This window comes from Oreochromis niloticus, linkage group LG2, assembly GCF_001858045.2.
Source record: "Oreochromis niloticus isolate F11D_XX linkage group LG2, O_niloticus_UMD_NMBU, whole genome shotgun sequence".
Taxonomy (NCBI): domain Eukaryota; kingdom Metazoa; phylum Chordata; class Actinopteri; order Cichliformes; family Cichlidae; genus Oreochromis; species Oreochromis niloticus.
Window position 1 is genome coordinate 26,010,393 of NC_031966.2, and position 23,562 is coordinate 26,033,954.

Below are 23,562 nucleotides of genomic sequence, written 5' to 3' on the forward strand. Positions count from 1 at the left end.
GCAGTTGGTCGGTTCGGGTGGATTGATGAATGTACGGATGGATAGATGTTGTTGAGGAAATATGATGAGAAAGAAAGAGCAGTGCCAAAAAGATGAACGTAAAACAGGTCCAGAAAACAGTAGGAAGGATCGCGATGGCACTTTTTCACGCTGGCCAGCTGGAGAATATCTAATCAGCTTCTGCATATTACTGAATGGAAGGCTAACAACCTTCAATTTATATCATGCATTTATTAGGGTGCACTGGCCGATCAAGTAAACACGACTACTTGATAGTAGTGCGTGTATCTGTGTGTGAGGAAGCAATGGAGAAGGAGGATCTTGCACAAGAGCCCTCTAAGCTGTCTCCGCCATGAATGACTTCATAGCAGATGTTTAGCTGCTTCCACCTGGCTCTCACAGACAGTCGCTAAAAAAGATCTTTTTTGCTAAATAAAAAATGTGTCAGATCATTGATGGTCAGAAGTTTGTGCTCACTGGCTTAACACTCATCAAACACAGGCTTCAGTTTGAAGGCTTCAAATTCAAATCCAACTGCAAACAGAACAAAACTTGTTTAGTCTTCTTTTGTATGAATGGGCGTCAAAGCAAAGAAAGAAAACTCTCTTAATGCATTCTTAAGAGGCCTTTTGCAAGTCTCTTGAACCCTTTTTGGGGAGGTCGACGCACCATAAGATTGATCTTCACTGCTGACACGGGAACACCGCTGTCCAACAAGTTAGACCGAGGTTGGGTTTGCATCTGGCTGTTGGAAAGGCCAAAAGAGCATAATTTTCAGAATTTTCCTGCTTATCCATGCATTAGGTAACCAGTTGTGGCCTGTATTGAAGCATCTGTCTTTGTTATTTTTCTCTGCTCATCATTCATCCATTTCCTGTAATTATTCTCTAAACAGTCCAGCTCGTGCTGAAGGAGCTGAAGTCTACACACTGCCTTGTATGCCTTATTGAAAAGTGACATCTAGTGGCCAAAAAGGTTCATGTTCCTGAAGTAGATTCACCTCATTAAATGTCTCCTCTGTCCTTTCAGGGTTTTCCTGGTCGCGATGGAGCTGAGGTGAGCAGAGGTCACACTAAGCTTAAAGAGTTTGTTTCACATTTTGTTTGGTTTACAGCTGAAGCAATTTGGCTTTTTCTATTTGAGTCTTTTTAGTCGGAATAATTTGACTTTCTCTGAAAATTAATAATTAATTTTTAAAATATATTTCCACCTCAGGGGCCACAGGGACTGCCTGGGAAGCCGGTAAGACTGCTAACAAACTACTGATCTTAACTGAAATGTTGCCATCAAAGGGCTCAGAAGCTGTTTTAATGTAGCCAGACATTTAGCTCTCTCTGCATTTAATGGCTGTTTTGAATTGCTAGGGAGAAAATGGGCAGCCTGGTTATCCAGGACAACAGGGTCCCCCGGGGGAAAAGGTAAAGCCAAGCTTCACTCTAACACTCTCATGTCTCTGATGTGGATGATTTTAAATATGTTTCTCACCTTTAATATGCATTTAAACAGGGCGAGCCTGGGACTGCAGAAAAAGGAGAGCGAGGCATGGATGGACTTCCAGGATTAAAGGTAAGAAACATATCTGAAATTGTTTTTTAAATAATAATGATCAATAATAATGCTAACAATTATGCTACGAACGAGTTTTACCATAACATGGTGTTCATGGTGCAAACAGGGTGACAGAGGAGAGCAAGGACTACAGGGACCCATGGTATGTTATATGTTATGCTTAAGGGCCAACCCTGTCCTTCTGTTATTATGCTGAGCCATCTATGCATCTCTACATTTATATAAAATATTCCTACATTATTATTTTTTCTGCCTCAGGGTTTTCCTGGTGAGAAGGGCACCCCGGGCGCTTCAGACATCATCGACTTCAATGGGAAGCTTCTAGATGCTTTGCAGGTGAGTCATATTCAAGTGTCGGTGTCAGCGACACCCGATTCATTCAGCCACTTATGACTGAATTCCACATTAGGATTGAGGCAGAGCTTTTAAAAAAAAAAAGTAAATAACACCAGAGCTGGCAGTGTGGTAAAAAGAAACCAAAAACTGAACATGTCGCCATTTCTCTTCGACAGGCCATCAACACCATCAGTGTTTCGGTAATCTGCTGCTGCTGTTGCTGCATGTTTTTGGCGGTGTGACCAGTAACTAACACCAATGCACAGATTTGCATCTAAGCATCTCTTGTGTATTTACTGCATCACCCGCTTTCTCTTGCTAATAGGTTTTGTTTGTTTGTATATGCCCTCAACAAAGAGCGTTGGACTTCATATGTATTGGATGTCACTCTAGGGCCCACATCTAAAGAGCATTACTGAGTGTCCCAGTTTTCCAGAGTCTCTTGTGTATTTGTTTGGGACATTAAAAAAAGCACAGCCCTTACAAATAAAGCACAGCTGTGCTATCAGATGACACGCAGCCTAAAGAGCTTTGATTAATTATGCAGAAAAACCAAAAGCCTTCTGTGTTTTTATGGCATGTATGTGTAAAGTATGTGTTTGAAACCTACTACAGGGCAGCATGGTGTGTTTTACTTTGTGCTAGCACATAGAGAAGGGAGCGCCTCACTGTCAACACAGTTTCACATCACTCTCTTCAGACACGAGGTTCTTTGATCCCGCTGTACACCGCAGTACATGCTACTGGCACATGGCTCTCTGAGAAGTGGAGCATGCATTTGATTTAAAACAATTATGAACCAGGTCCCCCTCGAGCTGAGCTCCTGCATGCAACAATCAATTCAAGCAATAATAGAATGTTGCAAAGGGATTGGTGAAAGCATGGACCCGAGATTTTATCGGGAGCTCTTTGCCATTGCGGATTAGTTGGCACAAATTCACACGCAGGGCTCCATGGAGCAGGTAGCGCTCACTGGCCACCCACCTTGTGAGTTGATCGCTTGTTTGTGTGAAAAGCAGTGTTTCATGTGCTTGTTGTGAAATGTTAGGTGATGATGAATTTGGTTTAAAACAATGCTAAGATGGGTTGTTTTTCACTGTCAGTCATTTTGCAGATGAATAGCGTTCACCTTCCAGTGATGGAGTGTCTGGGATCAAATAGTTGCTTGTAAACATCAGTTTCCATGGCTTTAAAAGCGGAGAACGAACAACAAGTTAGAAACTGGAAAATGAATCGTACACCTCTGGGAGGCGACGTGGGTTTTTTTTTCCTTTTTATTGCTTCAAGATGACCGGAGCCTTTACAAGGAGGAATAACAAGTGTAGCACTGTGAATATAAAGACTAAGTGGAGTGATTTACAAGAGCTATCACTCACAGCATAACGGCGGAGCTGCATGGGAAGAATATGGCCTATTGCATATATGCACGCCATTCTTCATTCATCATTAGGGTTGCATAAAGTCACATGAATGTTTTCTCCAGCAGTCCCATCATTCAGACAATCACAGAGAGCCGTGCCAGGCTATTGTGTAGCACAGACCACATTCAGAGCTCTTTTACAATCTCTCTGAGATAAAAATTGCTTCAATTTGGTTGTGATCAGCAAAAAGGAATGAAGGAAGGTTTTGGACTTGTTTACTGTCAGGCCCACATTGTGAATTATAGCGTTTTGTGTTCACGATTTGGCCCTTTTATAATGAGTTACCAGCCTCACTGTGATAAACAGTGTGAGAGTGAGCGGATAAAAAATGCAGAAGATGTCTAAGGGGCTGTCTGAAAATTGCAGCTCTAATTAAAGCTGTTATAGTGTCATATTTTTATATGATACATATGACTATTTGTAAGAGAAAGACCTCCTTAGCTCCCCACAACTTTATAGCTGCTTTCAGGTCTTGGTTTGATCTGTTTGAGTTTGGTCTCACAGCTCACACGAGCAATTTTATCCACCAAGAGAGGCAGCTGTTGTTAGCACGCCAGCCCGGCAGCAAGTGACACACAAAGTCGGTGACTAGCTTTAATGAGCTAAACCAGAAAATCGGTTGCTGCTAGGTTAATTTAGTCTAACACTGGTCACGCAACAAAGCTTTGTACTCATTTCTTTTATTCTGCCTGTTTTTCTCCAGGGCCCACCTGGACCACCAGGACCTCCAGGACCTCCAGGGGAAAAGGTAAGCCATACAGCTGCGATTGGCTGATATTTATTGTTTGATAAATACCCAAAATATGCCAAGCCTGATTTTGTAGACAAAGTCAGATATATTAGTCCGAGTGAATCTTCCCTCTTTTTGTTCTGCATCAGGGTGAGCTCGGGTTACCTGGACCAGCAGGAGTTGACGGGGAGAAGGTAAAGCGACAAAGAGAGTATATTACACCCAGGCGCATGCTCCTTTCTTTTTTCACTACTTCATATAGCAGTCAGTGGGACGTTTAGCATCATGTGCCTTATTAATCTCTTCTTCATCTCCAGGGACCCAAAGGTGACATGGGTGAGGCAGGACCTCCCGGCATGAGAGGAGAGAAAGGAGAGATGGGTCTCTCTGGGCCTACTGTAAGTAGCGACAGTGACTCTATTTCACTAATAACACAATGGTGACAACTTTAAAAACAGCTGAAAGTTAATCCTGCTCTTTGTGGCTCAGGGTATGGATGGACAGAAAGGAGAAAAAGGCGACTGCAGACTAGATGACAACTTGGTTAGTATGAGTATGAAATACATGAATACTCTGAAGTTCATTACAGATTGCTGCCACTCCAAACAGTCGGTTTAAATTGTTATTTATTTGTCATTTGCATGTTTTGAACCATCTGCTTCATTGCTTTAAAGATCTGAATAATGTTCACACTCATTGATGTAGATTTTACTCTAGTTGTAAGTTCTTCCCAATTGATTTTCATTTTGGAAATGAGTGAGAATAATAAGCTAAAGAAGTAAACACATTAAACAGTCTGAAATTCTCTGGTTACTTTGAGGAACGGCTATACAAAGTTTTGAATTTAGCTGAGAAACTAAACAGTTGTGGCTCTCGACCACTTTTTTGGACTTAATTTATATGCTTCTCCTCTTGTTTCCACTTTTTCATTGGTGCTAAAGGTTCAGATGATTTCCCAGCCAGGCCCACCTGGCCCACCAGGCCCACCGGGAGTACCTGGGCACCCTGGATCCATGGTGAGTACCTGCAGCATAACTTTATATCATTTTCAGATAAAAACAAGTCCAGTCAGGTCTGTAGTTTGCAAAGACTCACATCACACAATGTCTTACAGGGGCTGCATGGAATGCCTGGTCCTAAGGTAAGTTCATTTATCTGTATGTGATGGAGGCTGATGGCAGCTGTATGATGCGTTGTCTGGTACTCAGTGGGACTTTTTTGTAATGCAGGGTGAACCAGGAGTGGGGATACAGGGAGAGAAGGGAGACAGTGGACCTCCTGGATCCAGAGTAAGTGATAATGGGCTTTATTATTATTCTAACACCTGTAAAATACATGTTGGTCATGGCTCAAGAACTGGACATGATGCAGTGATGAATGTCTGCTTTTACTGCAGGGATCAGATGGCCTCCAAGGTCCACCTGGGTCTCCAGGCTTAGTGGGCCTTCCTGGTGCCAAGGGAGAAAAAGTAAGGACCCAACAACCTCCATAAAAGTGTTTAATAGATCTGTTGTTCATTCTGCAGGTTTATTCATTATTTTAAAAAAAATTCTCAATGTCTGTTTGTAGGGAAGACCAGGAGAGCCTGGACTAGATGTGAGTTTCTTACTAAGAATATACACATTGACATTTTTTTTCATAGTATCTTCAGTTTAAATAAAGTCTAACACATATTGGGTAATAAGTTGCCTCATAGATTGTGGTTTTATATCCAGGGTTTCCCAGGCCTGAGGGGAGAAAAAGGTGATCGAGGCGAAAAAGGAGACAAGGTAAGTCCAAACAGATCCTCAGTTCTCCTCCAGCTTATCGCATCTTCCTCCTTCAGTTTTTTAACATAGCAACAATAATGACTGACTGCTTAAACTATTTCCAGTGTATAATTGGGCTGTGTTCATTAGCTGCATGTGCTAAGTGTATGAATTTGTTTAACTGTTGTCCTCATCACTCCCAGGGTGACAGAGGAACAGTAGGGAAGAGAGGTCTAAAGGGCCAGAAGGGTGAACAAGGTCCTCCGGGTCTGGACCAGCCTTGTCCTGTGGTATGTCTCCTCCACACATGTACACACAAAGACTTTGCAGCAATGCTGATTTACTTACTGCCACTTTACTCTAGCGTTTTAGTTTAAAAACACTTAACATCTATCTTATCTCTGTTTCACCCTTTAACTGCTTTTCTGAACTTGTTCTTCTATGCTTTAAATGTCTAACCGGCTCCTGCTGACAGGGGTGCGATGAGTCTAAAGAGCAGTCTGTGAGGGCAGCGCTTTCTTCCCCTGCAACTCCTCCTCTTCCTCCTTCTGGCCCTGAGGGCCCCTGTCCTCTGGTACAGTATCTTTGCTTCTTTTCCCCACTTCTCTCTGATCACTGCTACTGATGCTGCTATTGACTGTTTAAACGCTTCTTGTCATTTTGGTCTTTTGGAGGGGGGATCCATTTGGTCCCAACTCTGGAACATATACACTGACATTTACCAACACATTGTTCATGTGGGTCTGGCTTTATAATAATAATAATAATAATAAAGAAAGGCTTTCACAGATAATAAACAGCAAAACTGTCTAGGCCAGATCAAGCCAAAAACATAGAGCTTGCTATGAATTTGTGAAATATACACACAATGCCAAGTTCCAGAAATGCAGAATTACTTACTACACTTGATAGCAAAGAAGAAAAACAGAAATGGAAAAAGCAGGTGTAATCAAGAAATTAATAGTTTAATCAGTATGAAGGATCGTGCAAAATCAGAGCCACAGACGGACATTTGGTCAATGCTGACAATGAGTTACATATGAGACATGGTACAGTTCTTGCAATATTACTGTAGCTGGTTGCCATAGTTTTGCTTGGAGACTAGTAATAGAAGGAAACATCTAGCATATACACTATGTGGACAAAACTACTGGGGCACCTACACATTACACCAACAGGAGGTGCTCGGCCATGGAAACCCGTGCCAGGAAGCTCCTGGTGCACAGTTTTTTTTGCTTATGTTAATGCCAGAGGTTTGGAGCTCTGCAGTTACTGAGGAAAGTTTTATGTGCTATGCAGCACAGCACTCAGTGACTAACTGTACATGGTTTGCCACTTTCTGGTCAAGTTGCCGTAGTTCCTAAATAATTCCACTTTACAATAATACCATTTATAGTTGACGAAGACATTGCATGAACTGACTGCTGCATCCTACTCAGCAAGCTCTTTACAATGACCAAATGTTTCTAAAAGCAGACTGCATGGATAGGTGCATTTTATACACCTGTGGCAATGGGACTGAAAACTCATCAATTCAAAGATAAGGAGGTGTGTCCCAGTACTTCTGTCAAGACAGTGCACCTATCCAAAGCCAAGCTAACTGGACTGCTGACTGTACCTCTTTTTTACAGATTGACCATCGTGTTATCCAAGTATTTCTCCAAATATCTAAATGTTCATTTTAAAAGTGATAATAAAAGTAATGTAGTACTTAGAAATCTGGATTTATTTGAGTAACCTACCTATGTCTTAAAATCAAATCAAAAGTAAAATTAGTTTTTTAATATGACATAACTTGGCTGACCGTGAGGCCACACCAACAGCACAGTCATCAGTTATCACCGACATTAAAATCAGCAGTGTGCAAATTCTTCAGATGCGGGGAAGCATGCATCACTGGACATTTTCAGGCTTTTTTTAACTTCTGTTTTCACCTTACAGGGACGTGACGGGCTACCCATACCGGGCTGCTGGCACAAGGTGAGTGTTAAAATTTCTAACATATTTTTTTAATCATTTTATTAACTTATGAAATCATTCCCAAATGATTTTGATACAGCAGAGAGTGCTCTGGGGGAATGGCTAACAAAGTCAAAACATATGCTTAGTATTATTCAATTGAATTCATATTTGTTGGCTTATTTGACACAGGAGCATTTTGTAAGTATATTACAGTGTGTGTGCGATTTTGTAATTGCAGAGCATGGACATCTGAATGCAGTGGTTATTTGCTCATTTTAATTCTTCCGCACTAATCGGTCTTTGTTTTTCTTCTTTTGCAGTGATTACTAACCAGCAGCATGGAATCTGTACATATTGATGTGGTATATATTGCAACAGAATACTATGCCAACAACCCCACTCCCTTTTTTCCTTTTTTATAAAATCCTATTATATAATATATTGAGACTTTGAGAACAAGGACATTTTTGGGTCTACAGTATTAAAAAAATGTTTAAACTCGAGATCCGGTGTTGTTGTTGTGAAAGCAGCCGTGCTTTTGAAGAGACTGACGTGACGTGGCCGTGAGACTCTTAGTTTGGACAGTCCAGATGTCAGTGTTGGAGTAGAGGAGTGCCTAACTAACAAAACCTGCCTTGTTGCCTGATTGTCGTGTGCGCACTCGTCCATTCTCACAGGATGGATGGATGCTTGGACGGATGGACGTTATTTCGTGGCGGATGCAAGAGTGTGTTGTCAGTACTCTCTTGTCCTCTCTCTGTTTTTATTTTAAAAGGAGGAAATGGCAAGGCAGAAGCTCAAACGCAAGCGTCTCTCTCAGCCCTGAAACGGTGCGGGGCCCGGTTGGAGTAAGGACACGCAGAAATCACAAGGGGCTGATTTGCTTTTTGAAGCAGAGCCGGCCATGTAATGCCCCTGTGTCAAACCGAACTCTCACATCCTCCGACATGGAATCTCTCCAAGAGGACGCAAACACTGCGTTTCCACATTCACCTCAGAGGGAAAGATAAACCTGCTTCTGATGATGTTTTGCAAAGGCTTGAGGTTTTTTGAGAGTCAATGATGTCACTGGCACATAAGGAAGGATTTACTGTGCAGATAGTTTGAACATGTTATGGTGATCTCTTAAATTAATCTTAAGTCAGTAAGTAAGTTTTCACTAATGCATGATCATAACAGTTTTGTATAACATGCTATCAGCTTGTATGACTTGTGGTCCCTCATTGAAACCTCAAAGTGCATTAATTTTTTACATACAATAAGCATTTTTAAACGAACAAGCCACTCAGAAATGTTAGTCCACTTTTTTACGGTTTACGTTTATGATGACTTGTGCCGTTTTGTTTTATTTTGGTATATTTTTACCTATCGCCAGTCTCATTTTTGCATTCCTGTGCATTACCATGATTGTGAGATGATTAGGTAGTGAAACTTTAAGGTCAGATTTGAAGGAACCATTAACAGTATTCATAATAAACCAGTGTTTCAGTTGCTTGACAAATGATTGCCAATCTTGATGCATTTTGACTGATTGTTATATTTTAGTCACAGAAAGAAAGGAAAAGATGTTTAATTACTGCTGCCAGTCTTTCCTGGACAACAGTAGAAGTCCTTGCTGCTGACTTAAATGTTTGTTGTTTGTTAGATAGCTTTGAATCAGTCATGGAATGCAGGACTAATGCTCTAAAGAAGAAACCTTTAATCAAACATGCACACAGCAGTTGTTTTGGCGCTAGTTTCTTTTTCATTCAGCCACATCTCAGCACAGTGGTTCTAAAGTCTTTGCAGTCAGATGACTTCAACTAGTTTGTTGTGGTTTTTGTAGTACATTTTCCTCAGACTTACTCATATATTGGTGCTTAAATACTTTTGTGTACTGTTCAAATAAAACACAGACACGCACAAATGCACACCTTTTAAAGAACTGTAAAACAAATGGTGAAATGGTAATCTGTGTTGGCTTGGACACTATACACAGGACTGATAATGCATTAGGATCAATATATGCAAACATATTCATATTAATGGAAAGTGATGTTGAAGTTGTCTACGCATTGATATTTGTAATAGAGTATTACTATTACTCAGTAATGATCTTTTTGAAAGGCAAAATACATTTTCAGGTTAATCATTTTTGGCAATCTACAGGTTACACTGGTTAGTTGTCTTCAGTACTATTAACCCATCACCACAGAGGCTGCTAAACATTTTCAACTAATGCTGTAATATTTCAAATGGATTTTATATTACAACAGTACATTTGTAATGCTGACTTTCTTGTAATTATAAATATCTTGATGTCCTATAACCAGGCTCACGTAATGTGCGAGTATGGTTTAGGCTGCAGATCCAGTAACTAACAAATTTGTTAGACTACCTGTCATTAAAAATCATAAATATTTTAGAAATCTCTTAAAAATGTGTTTAAAAATATAAAAAATATATATAATGTTTGTTTATTAGGCAAATACAAACTAAATTCATGTTTTTTGTATCCAAATTTAAGCTGGCACACTGGACTTCTCTAAGAAGTCAGAAATTAATGGAGCATAACGTTAAACCACTAACACTAATTTTTCTGTACAAGGTATGTAAGCATATAACCCTAATCTGGAATCTTAATCCAGAAATACTTACTTTTTATTACTGTTTTTTTCTGTTTTGGGTAAAACTGTAAATTGGAAAATTCATGGACAACAACAGTGATTATATTTTAGTATTAAAAATATTATTTACATAAGGTAGTCGTATATACTGGTGGATTAACCGGTACAGAAGCATAAGAAAATGATTTTGGTAATGACCAATACTGTTAATTTAGGGCAGCTGTGACATAGACCTGACACCAGGTGGTAGTCTAATAAATTTGTTAAGCTTTCTTCCAACAGAATATTTCCTGTTTAAGCCTCAGATAAGAAGCTGTAACAAACCTCATACCGCCTTTTGTTTATTATCATTTTGCATGAAGTCTTTTACATTGTACCTGCAAAGTTGCATCACTTAAAACATACAAAACAATTTCTGTATCAGTAGAAAACTATACTTAGTTCAGGTTTTGAAAGATTAGTCCACCAAATGTTAACTTAAATAACACATACTCAAAAAACTAAAAGAAAAGGCATTGCATTAAGCTAAAACGAACTTTCTTTGGGATTCATGATCAAATGTGTGTTGAGGTTGCAGTTATGTAGAATGGTTTAATATGCAGGTTTAGGTTTTGTTTCATTGGGAAAGCTGGTAGTTATCTGCCACATTACATATGTGTGTTTATTTCTTTTGCAGATTCTATCAGTGTCTTTTTTTATGGCTAAATGAGTAAATGGCACCATGTCTGGATAGAGTTTGTTTTAGCAACTCTTTTACCACAGTGTTAGCTTAACTTTGTGAGAATGTTTTTGTTTGCTCTTTTTTGGGGGGTTGGGTATTTGGTTGTAAAAGATTTAAGCTATTTTTTTAATTGTCTAAAATGTATAACATAAAATCTGGTAAACTAAACATGTAGAAGGAAATAAACCCTCTAGTTCTATGGTTGCTTGTCATTAAATCATATCCATGTTATATTGTTCTGGTTATTTCATTTTACATTAAAACTAAGAGGTGCGGCCAAATTTGTGCTATACTTCATGCATTGAATTTAGAATCCTTCTAGTCATTTCTAAGTCCTGAATGATCAGGTCAGGTTAAGATTAGCAGTAAAACTTTCCTTTTTAAAAAGAAAATCATATACTTAGAGATGGATCGAGTGACCTTGACTCACCCCTTAATTATGTTACTATGGCAGGGGTTCCCATGATGCACTGAGCATCTATTCGCCATTCTCTATGCATCACATGTCACCACTGCATGTCATTGAATTAAATTGTGCTCTCTTCTATAGTTTGTTTTCTCCCTCCCTGTGCCTGTTTCTGTCAGAAGTTTCTTCTGACAGGGGGGGGGCTATGAAAATCTACAAAATAAATGGAATGGAATAGAAACAATAAAAGAGCAGTCTAAGATCTGTGCAAACATTTTTACATTGTCACAGGTCTTGGTCTTGTTTAAAATGGATTTTCTTTTGAGGCATTATAAAGTCATAGTCAACAGATATTGGGTTTACAGTTCGTTGGCCAAAGAGCCAAGACAAATAATGAGAGAGACACAAGAAAAGATTTCCAGTTTATTAACCAAATGAACCTTAAACAGTAATTAACTTTGAGGTGGGATAGTTTTTGTCTGTGTTTCAGCAGTTATATGAGTGATCAAATGTTAGCTGTAAGCAAGACAGAGGGCCATCACTGTTAACAACTATATTTACATGAAAACAAGTTGGCATTAACCACAACAGAAACACTGTCACCTAAACAAAAACTACCAAAACTTTAAGCATGGAAAGATGTGACATTGTTATTTCTATATTAAAATGTCAAATCATCTAAAACTACGATTATTTCATTTTTAAATATTTCTAAGATGCTGTAATGGAGCTGAACCATTAGATCATTCATTGTGATTACACCAATGTTTACATATGGTACACTTCACTGATTACCGAGCTCTTGCTGTCTACACTCTTTGACAGCAGGCACTTTGATATGAAATAATAGGTCCAAACTCAGTATCAAAGAAGTGTTTCTGAGGAGCTCTGTCTTTTGGTAAAATAAACAGTTAAAAAAAAAAACCCATCTTTGATTAGGTCTGTCATGAGCATCTGCATGTACACCATTACTCAGGATTAAATACCCGCGCCTGTAACAAAGCATTTCGCCCCTAGAGGGTGCTATAATTAAAAGCAAAGCTTCACACACGTTTGAACAATTACACAAAAACTCAACCGGTGTAAAATTCTGAATGACAATATGAAGTGAAGAAGTGAAGAAGGAAAATCCAGATTAGAGTCCAGATCAAAATAAAATAATCCATAATTCAATCACTGAAGTGGAAGAAATCACACACTGTATACAAAAATAATGAATTCTGCTGCTCATAGTTTCATACCATGAAAAATAAGCTGATGTATACAACAGAGACCTGCCCAATACTAAAACTAAACTAAAAAGAGTTAACTGTTTCAAAAATGTTTGTTTGTATTTGAATACATGTAGTGATTTTTCTAAACCTTGCGTCTGGCATATGTCCTCCATACAACAAGAGACTAAAACTAACACTTAATCTATTAAAAATTAAACTAAACATTTGGAAGCAATAAAAAAATGAATCTAAACTGAATTAAAAACAATATGTCAATACGAAATAAAAATGAAAATAATTAGGAAATACATAACTATATTAAGTATTGAAAGCATTTAGAGCCAGGCAGTGCTTGCTCATAGGGGTCATATGATTGTTGGGTTTTCCTCTGTATTTATTATTGTGCTATCTACTGTACAATATAAAGCGCCTTGAGGCGACTTTTGTTGTGATTTGGCGCTATATAAATAAAATTGAATTGAATTGAATTCCTTTTCTTCTTCTTCTTCTTCTTTGATGAGCAATAAAATAGGTGGTACGTAAATACAAGTATTAGAAGTTACATGAATTAAGCTCAGTTTCTATTTGGGTAGAGAGCATTAACAAAAATGACAATGTCTGCATTTTGTGTTTTATTGATTTATTATTATTATGATGATGATGATGATGATGGAAAACGTACCTTGATACATTTTTATGATTATTGTATTACATGTTTGTTTGTTTTCGAGGCTTTTTGAGGACCATTTTTATCAAAACTTTTGCTAAATATGACAAAGTACAAAGAGAGCATAAATTTAAAATCATCCGTAGCACATACTAGATAGAGGTTTTCTTTTCGTTTCTTTTTACACATGTCGCTGTGTAATGGGCTGAAGTTCACATATCCCAGAATCCTCCGCGGGCCTCTCACCCCCTCTTAGTTTTTGCATCCGGGTCTGAACTTCCTTTTCCTCTGTGCCTAGATGCGATGAGGACCTAGGTTTTCCCGGACCTCTGAAAAATCCGAATCCATCCTTGCAAAAGGCACCACCGAACCTCGCCAAAATGACCGAGCAGATGACAGTGAGGGGGACCCTGAAGGGGCACAGTGGATGGGTCACCCAGATCGCCACTACGCCCCAGTACCCCGATATGATCCTGTCGGCGTCCCGAGGTGAGGCTTCCCCCGCCGGTTGCGCCAACATGGCTCAGATAGCATTGTTAAGTTAGCTGCTGCCGCTGTAGTGTGGGGCAAATACTTAAACTGGTGTGAAAGGAGCAGATAAAACATGAGTAACCACGTAATATTAGATAAAGAGGACTCAAACTTTTACATTAAAAAGGTCCTAACTAGCTGGAAAGAAGCAGGTTAGCTAAGCTCGCTAGCGCTATCTGTCGTCATCTGTAACAGACCCGGTGATGTCCATACTTGTAGGAGGGTTATAGCACGTTTAGTTACCTGAATAAATTTAATTATTTAGCAACAAAACCCAACTAACCTTCGTAGACTGAGCCCGTGGATCCGAAGTTTAACAGGTGTGCATGTAGTGCTAGCATTAGATGCATGCTGATGCTTAAATTATTCATTTCCTGAATGAATATTGGACGCTGAGACATGAAAACGTGTTGCTTTTTTTTCAGACAAGTCCATCATCATGTGGAAACTGACCCGTGATGAAACCAACTACGGTATCCCCCAGCGCTCCCTGAAGGGTCACTCTCACTTTGTGAGTGATGTTGTGATCTCCTCTGATGGACAGTTTGCCCTGTCCGGAGCCTGGGACGGGACCCTCCGCCTGTGGGATCTCACCACGTAAGTGCAGGGAGTCTTTACCCCTGGGCAGATGTTTAGAAGTACAGGTGAAAAGCCAAGTCTTCTAAATGATATTTCATTTTTAAGAATCACTTGAGTTTGAAGAGGGCTTGTGCTAGTTTCTCAGATCTGTTATATGCCAGAAATAGTCTTACGAATTAAGTGTTTTCTTAGTTTCAAGATATCAAATTGTTCTCTCTACCATCAGTAGATGAGATCTGATACCAACAAAGCCTAAGTTGTCTAGATCAGGTCACACTGGCTTTTACGCAGTCTGATCGACCTCACGTAGACAGAACCACCACGAAGGTAATGGGGAGAAGGTCTGTGCTCAGACAGGCACAGGTTCTGTCAAACCCATCACCTGTCCTCTACCCTTAGTATGAGCTCAGAAAATCACACATCCATGAGCTGCTGTTACTGTCTTTGCACGCTGGACTCACAAAATCGAGGGGGAAATGGAAGTTTGAACATAATGTAGCTGATTTTGTTCCTGTGTGGGAACAAAGTCAGAAAACAAGAGGGGTTTTTTTGCTTAACAGATTAAGGACAAGTAGTATGGAAGAAACTGTAAGTGTAGCTGTATTCTTTAGTGATTTCGCAGACTACTTATGAACCCAAACCACATAGTTTGTCCTTTTCTTCACCTCTGGCCGTTGTGTTTTCCTTGATTTTTCATTTCTTTTATCACTGAAAACTCAGTTGAGCAGAAACATTAGTGTTTCTTGAATGGCCTCAAATAGCTGGCTTTTGGGTGTGCACACCATTTCACTGCCCAAGATCTATGCTGAAAACAGTGATGGTAATAAATGTGCCAAGGGTCCAGTTTTGCTGCAGCTTTAAAATCTTGAGTTGTATTTTTTATTCATTTTTTTCAGTGTCAGTGTTTGCATTGTAAAACAAAGACAAGAAAAACTGGTGTAGTAATTTTTTTTCTGGCTCTTAAATTAATGTCTAGGCCTTGGACTCATCAATAGTGTTTGGATGCAGTGGCAGCAGACATGCGTTGATTGGTTATGCTAAGGTGTGCAGTAATTTAGTTGATCTGAAATGTCTGCATATTTTTCTTCCTAGTGGTCTCACCACCCGCCGATTCGTTGGACACACAAAGGATGTTTTGAGCGTGGCTTTCTCTGCTGATAACCGCCAGATTGTGTCTGGCTCCCGGGACAAGACCATCAAGCTGTGGAACACTCTTGGAGTCTGCAAGTACACCATCCAGGTGAACTTCCATCTAATGCTCTCCTGCAGCTATCAGCCAGTTCTTAATGCCTTAATATTATTTTGAATGAGACACTTAACAGTTAAAGATGCTAGCTTTAATGTAAAGCAACTAGATGGCACTTTATTGTTAACATCTACATTTTCCCCACCTTGTTTGCCTGATTGTGATAAAATGATCTGGCAGATGATAAAACTTGGTGTTATGTGGTTTGTCCGCTCGATGATTATTACAAATTTTGCATGTATTACCTGATCTCGTTGATGAGAACTATTGATGAGGGCACAAACCAAATAGCATCACGTGATGCTTTTAATACCAGCGTAACTGATAATCTGGCTTTGAGAATTCACAAAGCTCTTTATTTTGCAGGATGAGGGCCACACTGAGTGGGTGTCTTGTGTTCGCTTCTCCCCCAACAGCAGCAACCCCATCATCGTCTCCTGTGGCTGGGACAAGATGGTTAAGGTATGTTACCTTTGTGGAAACTTGGTCTTGTGTGGTTTGCTCAGTGATTTAAAAACTTTTCGCATGGCTTAACTGAACTCAGTGATGAGAATTATTTATGAGAGCAAAGCTCAGATAGGCTGACACGACGGCGCTTAAATCAGTGCAGGCCTAACATAGTGTGCCCCTTGCTCATAGGTGTGGAACCTGGCCAACTGCAAGCTGAAGACCAACCACATTGGTCACACTGGCTACCTGAACACAGTGACCGTTTCTCCTGATGGCTCCCTGTGTGCATCTGGTGGAAAGGTAAGGCAGAGTTTAACTGAATGTCTTTTTTATCATTTTTACTCCACTTAATAGGAGTAAATTAAAGCCTGCAGGTTTCAACAATGATGTATTCTTTACATGCATCTGTTTTAATATTGATGACACCAGAGGCTGTTACTGAGTGATTCCTGCACCTTAAAGAGATCATCATTAGTGCTGAAGATTTTTAAAAGTGACTGTTTGGTTTAAATGTTACACAAAGATGTTTGAACTGAAGGACGTCTTCTGTCTTCCACATTAGGATGGCCAGGCCATGCTTTGGGACCTGAATGAAGGCAAGCACCTCTACACCCTGGACAGCGGTGATGTGATCAACGCCCTTTGCTTCAGCCCCAACCGTTACTGGCTCTGTGCCGCCACTGGACCCAGCATTAAGATCTGGGTAAGGCTTCACACTCTGGTATCAGTCTGTGTGTTAAAAATTGAAGTTGTAAAGGGCAGTGATGTAACCTAACATGCCAGCTGTATTCTATGATGAAAACCAGAGGCTGTTTCTGAGCTCTAACTTCGTTTGTTAGTTTAATAATAAATTTTGGTGCTCAACTTCAGTCACTCTTTTATACCTGTTATTAATCGCACCACCTCTTGGCTCTTCTTTTCATGTAGGATCTGGAGGGCAAGATCATTGTGGACGAGCTGAGACAGGAAGTGATCAGCACAAACAGCAAGGCCGAACCCCCACAGTGTACTTCCCTGGCATGGTCTGCTGATGGACAGGTAAAAAAAACAAAAACAAAAAAAACACATATTAAGCATATCTCACTATCAGAAGAGGTGCTTTTAGTGTTTTACCCCCAGTGATTATTCCCATTCACTTTTACCTCTGATGTCTACTGGTGACAGTCCTGCAAATATGAGGGGCACTAAAAACCGTTATCTGAATATGATCGGACTATAAAACGGCAGAAATTGGTTGATGAGCGTTGACTTTGTGTTCTCCATTTCTTTACAGACCCTGTTTGCTGGCTACACTGACAACCTGATCAGAGTGTGGCAGGTCACCATTGGAACGCGATAAGAAATCCTCGTTGAAGCAACTTTAAATAAAAGACTGTTTGGAAAGAATGTGTCCCGTCTTGCTGTGAACATTGTATAATATTGGTGGTTCTCATATAAGTTGGTTAAAGTCAAATTTATTCATATAGCACATTTAAAACACCAACTGTTGATCAAAGGGCTCTACATTTAAAATGATCAAAAGAGATAAAATCGACAAAATTTAAGAAAAGAAGCATAAAATGAGAAAATTTGAGTAAGAAATAAAACAAAATAGAACTGATTCTGGTTTAAAAGCCAAGGAAGAAAAGTAGGTTTTTAAACGGATTATGTAAGTGTCTAATGTTGGGGAGGTCCTGATGTGAAGAGGGAGTTTGTTGCACATTTCAGGAGCAGTCACAGCAAAGGCCAGTCTACTCAGTGCTTTAATCTGGACCTTTGGACAGCTAGGAGCATTTGGTCCCCAGACATCACTGATCTTGAAGGAATTTACCAGTTGAAAAGATCAAAAAGGTACGAGGGTGCTGACCTGTGCAATCCCTTGAAAAGTTAATTGTATTAGTCTGATTTAAGAAGGAAGCAAATGAGATCTAGTACAATATTTAAGTGCAAGTTTGTGGATCTCAGATTTAAATCTTGTATCTTTTACTCAATTGTCTGATATCTTTAGTTAATGGTTACTTTTCAGATCATGTTACAGATGCTCCCTGAATGATAAAAGCCTCTTATCTCTATATCTGTTTTATGAATAAGATTTCGAATATATCAAGGGTCAGGTCTACTGCTCCTACTCGCTGAGTCAAGAGCGAGAAGCAGGTCACAGAGCAGCAATGCTACAGAGTATGGAGGTTTGATGTGATCTGTATACAAAGAGGCTCAACTTTAAATATGTGCAGTAAAAGGCCTGAAATGGTCAATTAAATGGCCTTTGTAAAGCATTAATGTCTACTTTAGTAATATTTAAGTGTTGCTTTAAAGTATTTTCGCTGTCATCCTGGCAGTTCAACCAGGGTGCTAAGGTGCCCCCTTATTATACTGTGTACCACAATGTGACAGTCCTCCATATTCAAATTACTTTGGTTTGCAAAATCCATGCGAGTCACGAAAACAAGTCTGATTATCAGATCTGCTGCTGGAATAACACTGTTAATAGTTATTGCCACGCAAGAAGGGGGCATGCAAGTACAGATATCCACGAAAAGGTTTCTTCACTGAGGTATAACATAATGTCCCACATCATGTTTATTAATATACCCTGAGATATTTGGCAAGATTTTATATAACTAAATAGATTTAAGAGAAACTGATACTTGTTTGAGGAAGGGGGACAAATATTTATTGAACCTTTGATTTCGCGAGTTTGTACATCGTAAGAGTTGTCCTGCATGCGGTGCCGTACACGTGTATCCTAGCAACAGAGACACACATCCAGAAGGTGGGTCAGTGGTTTAATTGAACGAGTAATCGCAGTTTGGCTTTTAAAAAACATTTTTATAATGAGGTTACTCAAACTCTTCATCGCCAGCTGTTATTAAGTAAATTAGTATCATAAAGATAAATGTTACAGGCGTTTGTCTGGTTTAATGTTAGTGAACGAGAGGAGATGGATGAAAGTTCACCTTGTCGTATTTATGTGGAAAGAACACTGGCCATTATTAAACCAGATGCCATCGACAAAGCTGAGGAGATAGAGAGTATTATCCTCAAGTCGGGCTTCACCATCCTGCAGGTATGTTAAAGTTTCTTACGTTGGTAAATTACAAGATGAGAACTGTGGGGTGAACTTTGTTGTGTCAGGGACGAGGCAATCCAGCTGAGGATTTTTGAGGAAATAATTTATCTATTTTCTATTATAAGAAGTGTGATATCTTCATTCATATAAATGCCCATTTTAAAAGTAATAGATTTGCTTCCTTTGCAGATATCAGTAGCGCAAAGGTTTTCCACTAGGGGGCGTTAATATCCAAAGCAATTCAATTTTATATAGCGTCAGCTCTCAACAACAGTAACCTCAAGGTGTTTTATTCTGTATGGTAAAGACGCTACAATCAAACGTCCTTCTTTGAGCAAGCATTTGGCAACAGTGGGAGGGGAAAACTACCTTTTAACAGGAAGAAACCTCTAGCAGAATCAGACTCAGGGAGGGGCAGACATCTGATGCAACTGGCTGGGGGTGATGGGAGGAAGACAATAACTTAACAACAATAATAACAAACAATAGTGGATAATGCAATCACTGGGCACTTCATTTCTAGTAAACCTGGATCCCCCTTTCTCTCAGAAGTACCTGAATGTTTCATAGCATGGTTGTTGGAAACATTCCAGTTTGAGATGATTTTAGCTTTGTGACATGGCGCGTTGTCTTGCTGGAAGCAGCCATCAGAAGATGGGTATATTGTGGTCATAAATCAATCGTACATCTGGTACCTAAAGTGTGCCAAGAAAATGTACCCCACACTATTACAATACCACCATCCTAAACCATAGATACAAAGCAGGATGGATTCATGCTTTCGTGTTGTTTATGCCAAGTTCTGATCTTACCAAGTGTCGCTGCAGAAAGTGAGGCTTATAAGGCACCAGGCACCCGGTGTGGTCTTCTGATGTTGTAGCCCATCTGCTTCAGGTTCAATGTGTTGTACGTTCAGAGATGCTCTTCTGCATATCTTGGTTGTAACCAGTGGTTACTGTTGCCTTCCTATCAGCTCGTAGCAGTCTGGCCATTTTCCTCTGACCTCCCTGAGAACTGCTAACATTTTCTCTTTTTCTATATTTTATCTTCTCAAGTCAATTGACTGTAATGGTTGTGCAGGAAAATCCCAGTAGATCAGCAGTTTCTGAAACACTAAGTTCCGCCCTGTGGCACAAACAATCATGTCACCTTCAGAGTCACTTAAGTCGCCTTTTTTTCTCATTCTGATGCTCAATTTATACTTCAGAAGATCTATGACTATGCATACATGCCTAAATGGGTTGAGCTGCTGTGACGTGATTGGCTGATTAAATATTTGCATTTACAAGCAGTTGAACAGGTGTACCTAATAAAGTGACTAGTGAGAGTATGTGACAGGACAAACCATTTTGGCACATGGTAAAAGCAATTGAAGTATGCATATGCAAATAGCAAATAGCCTCAGAATACCAGCCTGCAGAAATTAATCTGATCTATCTAATGTTGTTAGAGATAAATCATGACTGTGTTCACCACCATGTGCTTTCTCTGCCATATCCAATATTTAATCCCTGCATTAGAAGCGGAAGCTGCAGCTAAGTCCAGAGCAATGCAGTGATTTCTACGCAGAGGAGTATGGAAAGCATTTCTTCCCCAGCTTGACGGCCTTCATGAGCTCTGGCCCCATCATTGCCTTGACGCTAGCACGCGACAATGCTATTGCCCACTGGAAGTCCATCATAGGACCTGTCAACAGTGCCAAGGCCAGAGAAACCCATCCAGAGTGGTCAGTGTCATTCCTTGGGATAATGAAAAGTGGGCTGTGATTAGATTTTGAAATAGAAAAGAAGAAAATCAAAGGCCGACATTATTAAACAATATATACTGTGCAGCATGCTCACACTTTGGTGTAAAAGCACTTGAATATTACTCTGCAAACCTGCCCCATCCTTGGACTCAGACAAATGAATAACAGTAATAATGTGTATTATTTACATGGCATTTGTTATAAATTCGACTTGTATATAACTTACAGTGTTTGATTGTAATTCTGGATCTCAGCCTCAGAATTTTAGTTCACCGTGTCCTTTGACAGACCCATCATCAAGGCTTGGTATATTACTTTTATCAAAGGTATGGGATAAAGGTCGGCTCTGTTAAAACTCATACACAGATGTACAAAAAAAGAATGATGTCCTTTTCTTCAGCCTTAGAGCAAAATATGGCACTTCTGAGCTACAAAATGCCCTTCATGGCAGCGATTCATTTCAAGCAGCTGTAAAGGAGATCAAATTCATGTTCCCAAACTGTAAGTAATTTGCACACCCACAAATAATCTTCTATACATAGAGATCTTGTGCATATGCAAGTGTTTTGAATGCTTTTCATTCTTTGACCTATGTGCTTTTTTATGCAGCTATAATTGAACCCTTACCCTCAAGAGAAGAAAATGAAGAATACCTGAGCAGGTATATAAACCCAGTTCTGCTACGCGGGCTCACTGAGCTCTGCATGAACAAGCCACTCAACCCCATTGTAAGTATTAGAAGCTACACATGTTCACTCATTAGCCAGCTGTTTAGAGCTTTGTGAACATGTGGATTGGTATCTTGTATGTTTGCTGCTGACAGATTTGGCTCGCAGACTGGCTCATCAAAAACAACCCAGACCAACCTCAAATATGTGAAGCGGTCGTTGTGGAAGAAGACCAATGAGAGGCAAACAGTGGGAAAAAGGAGCAACGAGCACAGAGTTTAATGTCTTTCCTTTTGACTAAGAAATGAATCTGTTCAACGCTATAATGAAATAAATCATATTTTCAGTCGTAAGCATCTGTTTGCTTTCTGGCATAAATCAGCAATAGACTGGTGATCTGATTAGGTTCTACTTCGCTTCTCACCTAAGCCCCAGAATTTGGGTTAGGAAAATGGATGGATGAATGAAAATTAAAATTCTTCTTATCACTTAAATATAGACACAACTTCTTAACTTTTAACTAAATACATCAAAAATGGCTGTGGCTCAGGAGGTAGAGTAGGTTATTTGCTCACTAAAAGCAAACAAAAGTGTTTAGGCATAGAAAAGGTGCTTGGTTGAATTAAGCTTTCTTACTAGAAGAAAGAAAGCACTTTCTTACTGCTTGTAGTAAGGTTTGAACTCTCAAAGCACTTTCTAAGCATTAAGAACAATTCTTATAAGTAAAGTTGTGTTAGTTTGTCCACTTACTTTCGAGCCTCTGAAAATGGGGGACTGCCATTCCTGAAGGGTCATGCAACACTTTTGCCTAACCCCCTGAAATAAAGCTGCACTGTCATTTGAATCTTGTGTGTGTCTGTGTCTCTGTGTTTAAATCCATGGTGGTGATTACTTATGAACCTAACTGTATCACGCTGGTATGACAGGTCTGGAAATATTCTCTGTAATTTAATCTTTGAATAATTTGATTTGGGCAGTTCCTTAAACTCTTTTACAGCAGGTTTGGCACTAATTGAACATACAGTGTTGTGACAAAGTATATATTTCAAACTTATGTCCCATATATCCTCTGATAATTGTTAACCTAGGTCTACTTCCCATTGAGTTGCAGTGGTTTTAGCGTGTCTGGTGCTGCACTTTCAAAGTAATTTACGTGTGATCTTACGTCATTTTTTACCTTGAGATATTTAAAGAAGTCTCATTGTGAGTGAACTTGACTTTGTTGGAAGGATATAAGAGTTACTTTTAGGTAAAAGTGGCCATGTTAAATATTTCTTTTATCCTCCGTGCAAAACAGTGCACCATCTGACTTGGAAGGTGGAAAGAAAGTATTCGGTATTACTGGAAATAATATTATTGGTGACTGTTTAATGTTGAAGAGCCACTCCATCTCCAACCCAGCAGGTAACACTGCTGGTCGACAAGGCAGTAGACAGCAGGGTAAATATTTGGCAGCACCAAATAACAGGACAAACAATTTTATAGGGTCTGCAAATAACACTGTTTAAAAAGAGTGCATTTTGAAGTAGTGAACATGGTTGCACTGAATCCATCCGATAACCTGGGTCGACTGTATGACCCCAGCTGAGATCAGAATGTTACTTGTTGACAAAACACTCAGTAACTTTATGTGATTTTCAGTCAGTTCATCTGTTGCTGTTGCTCCACTCAGATTGATTTACTATTAGTGAAAATAATAACTTATTTGTGCATTTGGGTCTGCCTATTCAGTAAGAGGGTACTTCCAATGCCATTTCCTACATTTATATGCTAAGATTGTTGGAAATGGATGATTGCAGTTACCCAGCTGTGGACATTTTGTTCTGCAGTGTGTGACTCTGTTTGTTCCTAACTCACCGGGTATACAGAAAGCTGCTTATGACTAGCTCAGGATATTTTTTTTCTTAAATAA

General features: G+C 39.5%; 3 protein-coding genes across 11 annotated transcripts in view; all 3 read left to right on the forward strand.

Annotated features, from left to right (window-relative positions):
- The window catches only part of col23a1a (collagen type XXIII alpha 1 chain a), a 125,753-nt gene extending 114,429 nt beyond the window's left edge, over positions 1 to 11,324 (forward strand). For 5 of the 8 annotated variants that reach the window (XM_025897022.1, XM_013277563.2, XM_025897029.1 and 2 more), the window contains 20 exons: positions 1,030 to 1,056; positions 1,216 to 1,242; positions 1,365 to 1,418; positions 1,507 to 1,566; positions 1,676 to 1,711; positions 1,828 to 1,905; positions 4,030 to 4,074; positions 4,206 to 4,250; positions 4,374 to 4,454; positions 4,546 to 4,599; positions 4,998 to 5,072; positions 5,171 to 5,197; positions 5,286 to 5,345; positions 5,453 to 5,524; positions 5,626 to 5,652; positions 5,772 to 5,825; positions 6,008 to 6,094; positions 6,280 to 6,378; positions 7,746 to 7,784; positions 8,542 to 11,324. In XM_025897022.1, the coding sequence (XP_025752807.1) occupies positions 1,030 to 1,056; positions 1,216 to 1,242; positions 1,365 to 1,418; positions 1,507 to 1,566; positions 1,676 to 1,711; positions 1,828 to 1,905; positions 4,030 to 4,074; positions 4,206 to 4,250; positions 4,374 to 4,454; positions 4,546 to 4,599; positions 4,998 to 5,072; positions 5,171 to 5,197; positions 5,286 to 5,345; positions 5,453 to 5,524; positions 5,626 to 5,652; positions 5,772 to 5,825; positions 6,008 to 6,094; positions 6,280 to 6,378; positions 7,746 to 7,784; positions 8,542 to 8,592 (1,098 nt within the window). In that variant the 3' untranslated portion in view covers positions 8,593 to 11,324. Of the gene's footprint in view, positions 1 to 1,029; positions 1,057 to 1,215; positions 1,243 to 1,364; positions 1,419 to 1,506; positions 1,567 to 1,675; positions 1,712 to 1,827; positions 1,906 to 4,029; positions 4,075 to 4,205; positions 4,251 to 4,373; positions 4,455 to 4,545; positions 4,600 to 4,997; positions 5,073 to 5,170; positions 5,198 to 5,285; positions 5,346 to 5,452; positions 5,525 to 5,625; positions 5,653 to 5,771; positions 5,826 to 6,007; positions 6,095 to 6,279; positions 6,379 to 7,745; positions 7,785 to 8,086 lie in introns of all 8 variants that reach the window. The other 3 variants (XM_025897027.1, XM_025897031.1, XM_025897030.1) reach the window with 3 other exon arrangements.
- Positions 11,325 to 13,695: 2,371 nt separating this feature from the next.
- rack1 (receptor for activated C kinase 1) lies at positions 13,696 to 17,565 on the forward strand. The gene is given in 8 exon segments (NM_001279516.1): positions 13,696 to 13,869; positions 14,337 to 14,508; positions 15,583 to 15,730; positions 16,103 to 16,198; positions 16,376 to 16,486; positions 16,749 to 16,889; positions 17,114 to 17,224; positions 17,460 to 17,565. Coding segments are annotated over 8 exon segments (954 nt in total). The 5' UTR covers positions 13,696 to 13,760; the 3' UTR covers positions 17,526 to 17,565.
- Positions 17,566 to 18,890: 1,325 nt separating this feature from the next.
- On the forward strand, positions 18,891 to 22,494 carry nme5 (NME/NM23 family member 5). Of its 2 annotated transcripts, XM_003455204.4 has the most exons (6): positions 18,891 to 18,938; positions 19,094 to 19,232; positions 20,756 to 20,961; positions 21,383 to 21,483; positions 21,592 to 21,710; positions 21,806 to 22,494. In XM_003455204.4, the coding sequence occupies exons 2-6, from the start codon at positions 19,107 to 19,109 to the stop codon at positions 21,887 to 21,889; spliced, it is 636 nt and encodes a 211-aa protein (XP_003455252.1). In that variant the 5' UTR covers positions 18,891 to 18,938; positions 19,094 to 19,106; the 3' UTR covers positions 21,890 to 22,494. The 2 variants fall into 2 exon arrangements, with proteins under 2 accessions (XP_003455252.1, XP_005467853.1); XM_005467796.4 differs by having other exon boundaries at positions 18,908 to 19,232.
- Positions 22,495 to 23,562: the final 1,068 nt, after the last annotated feature.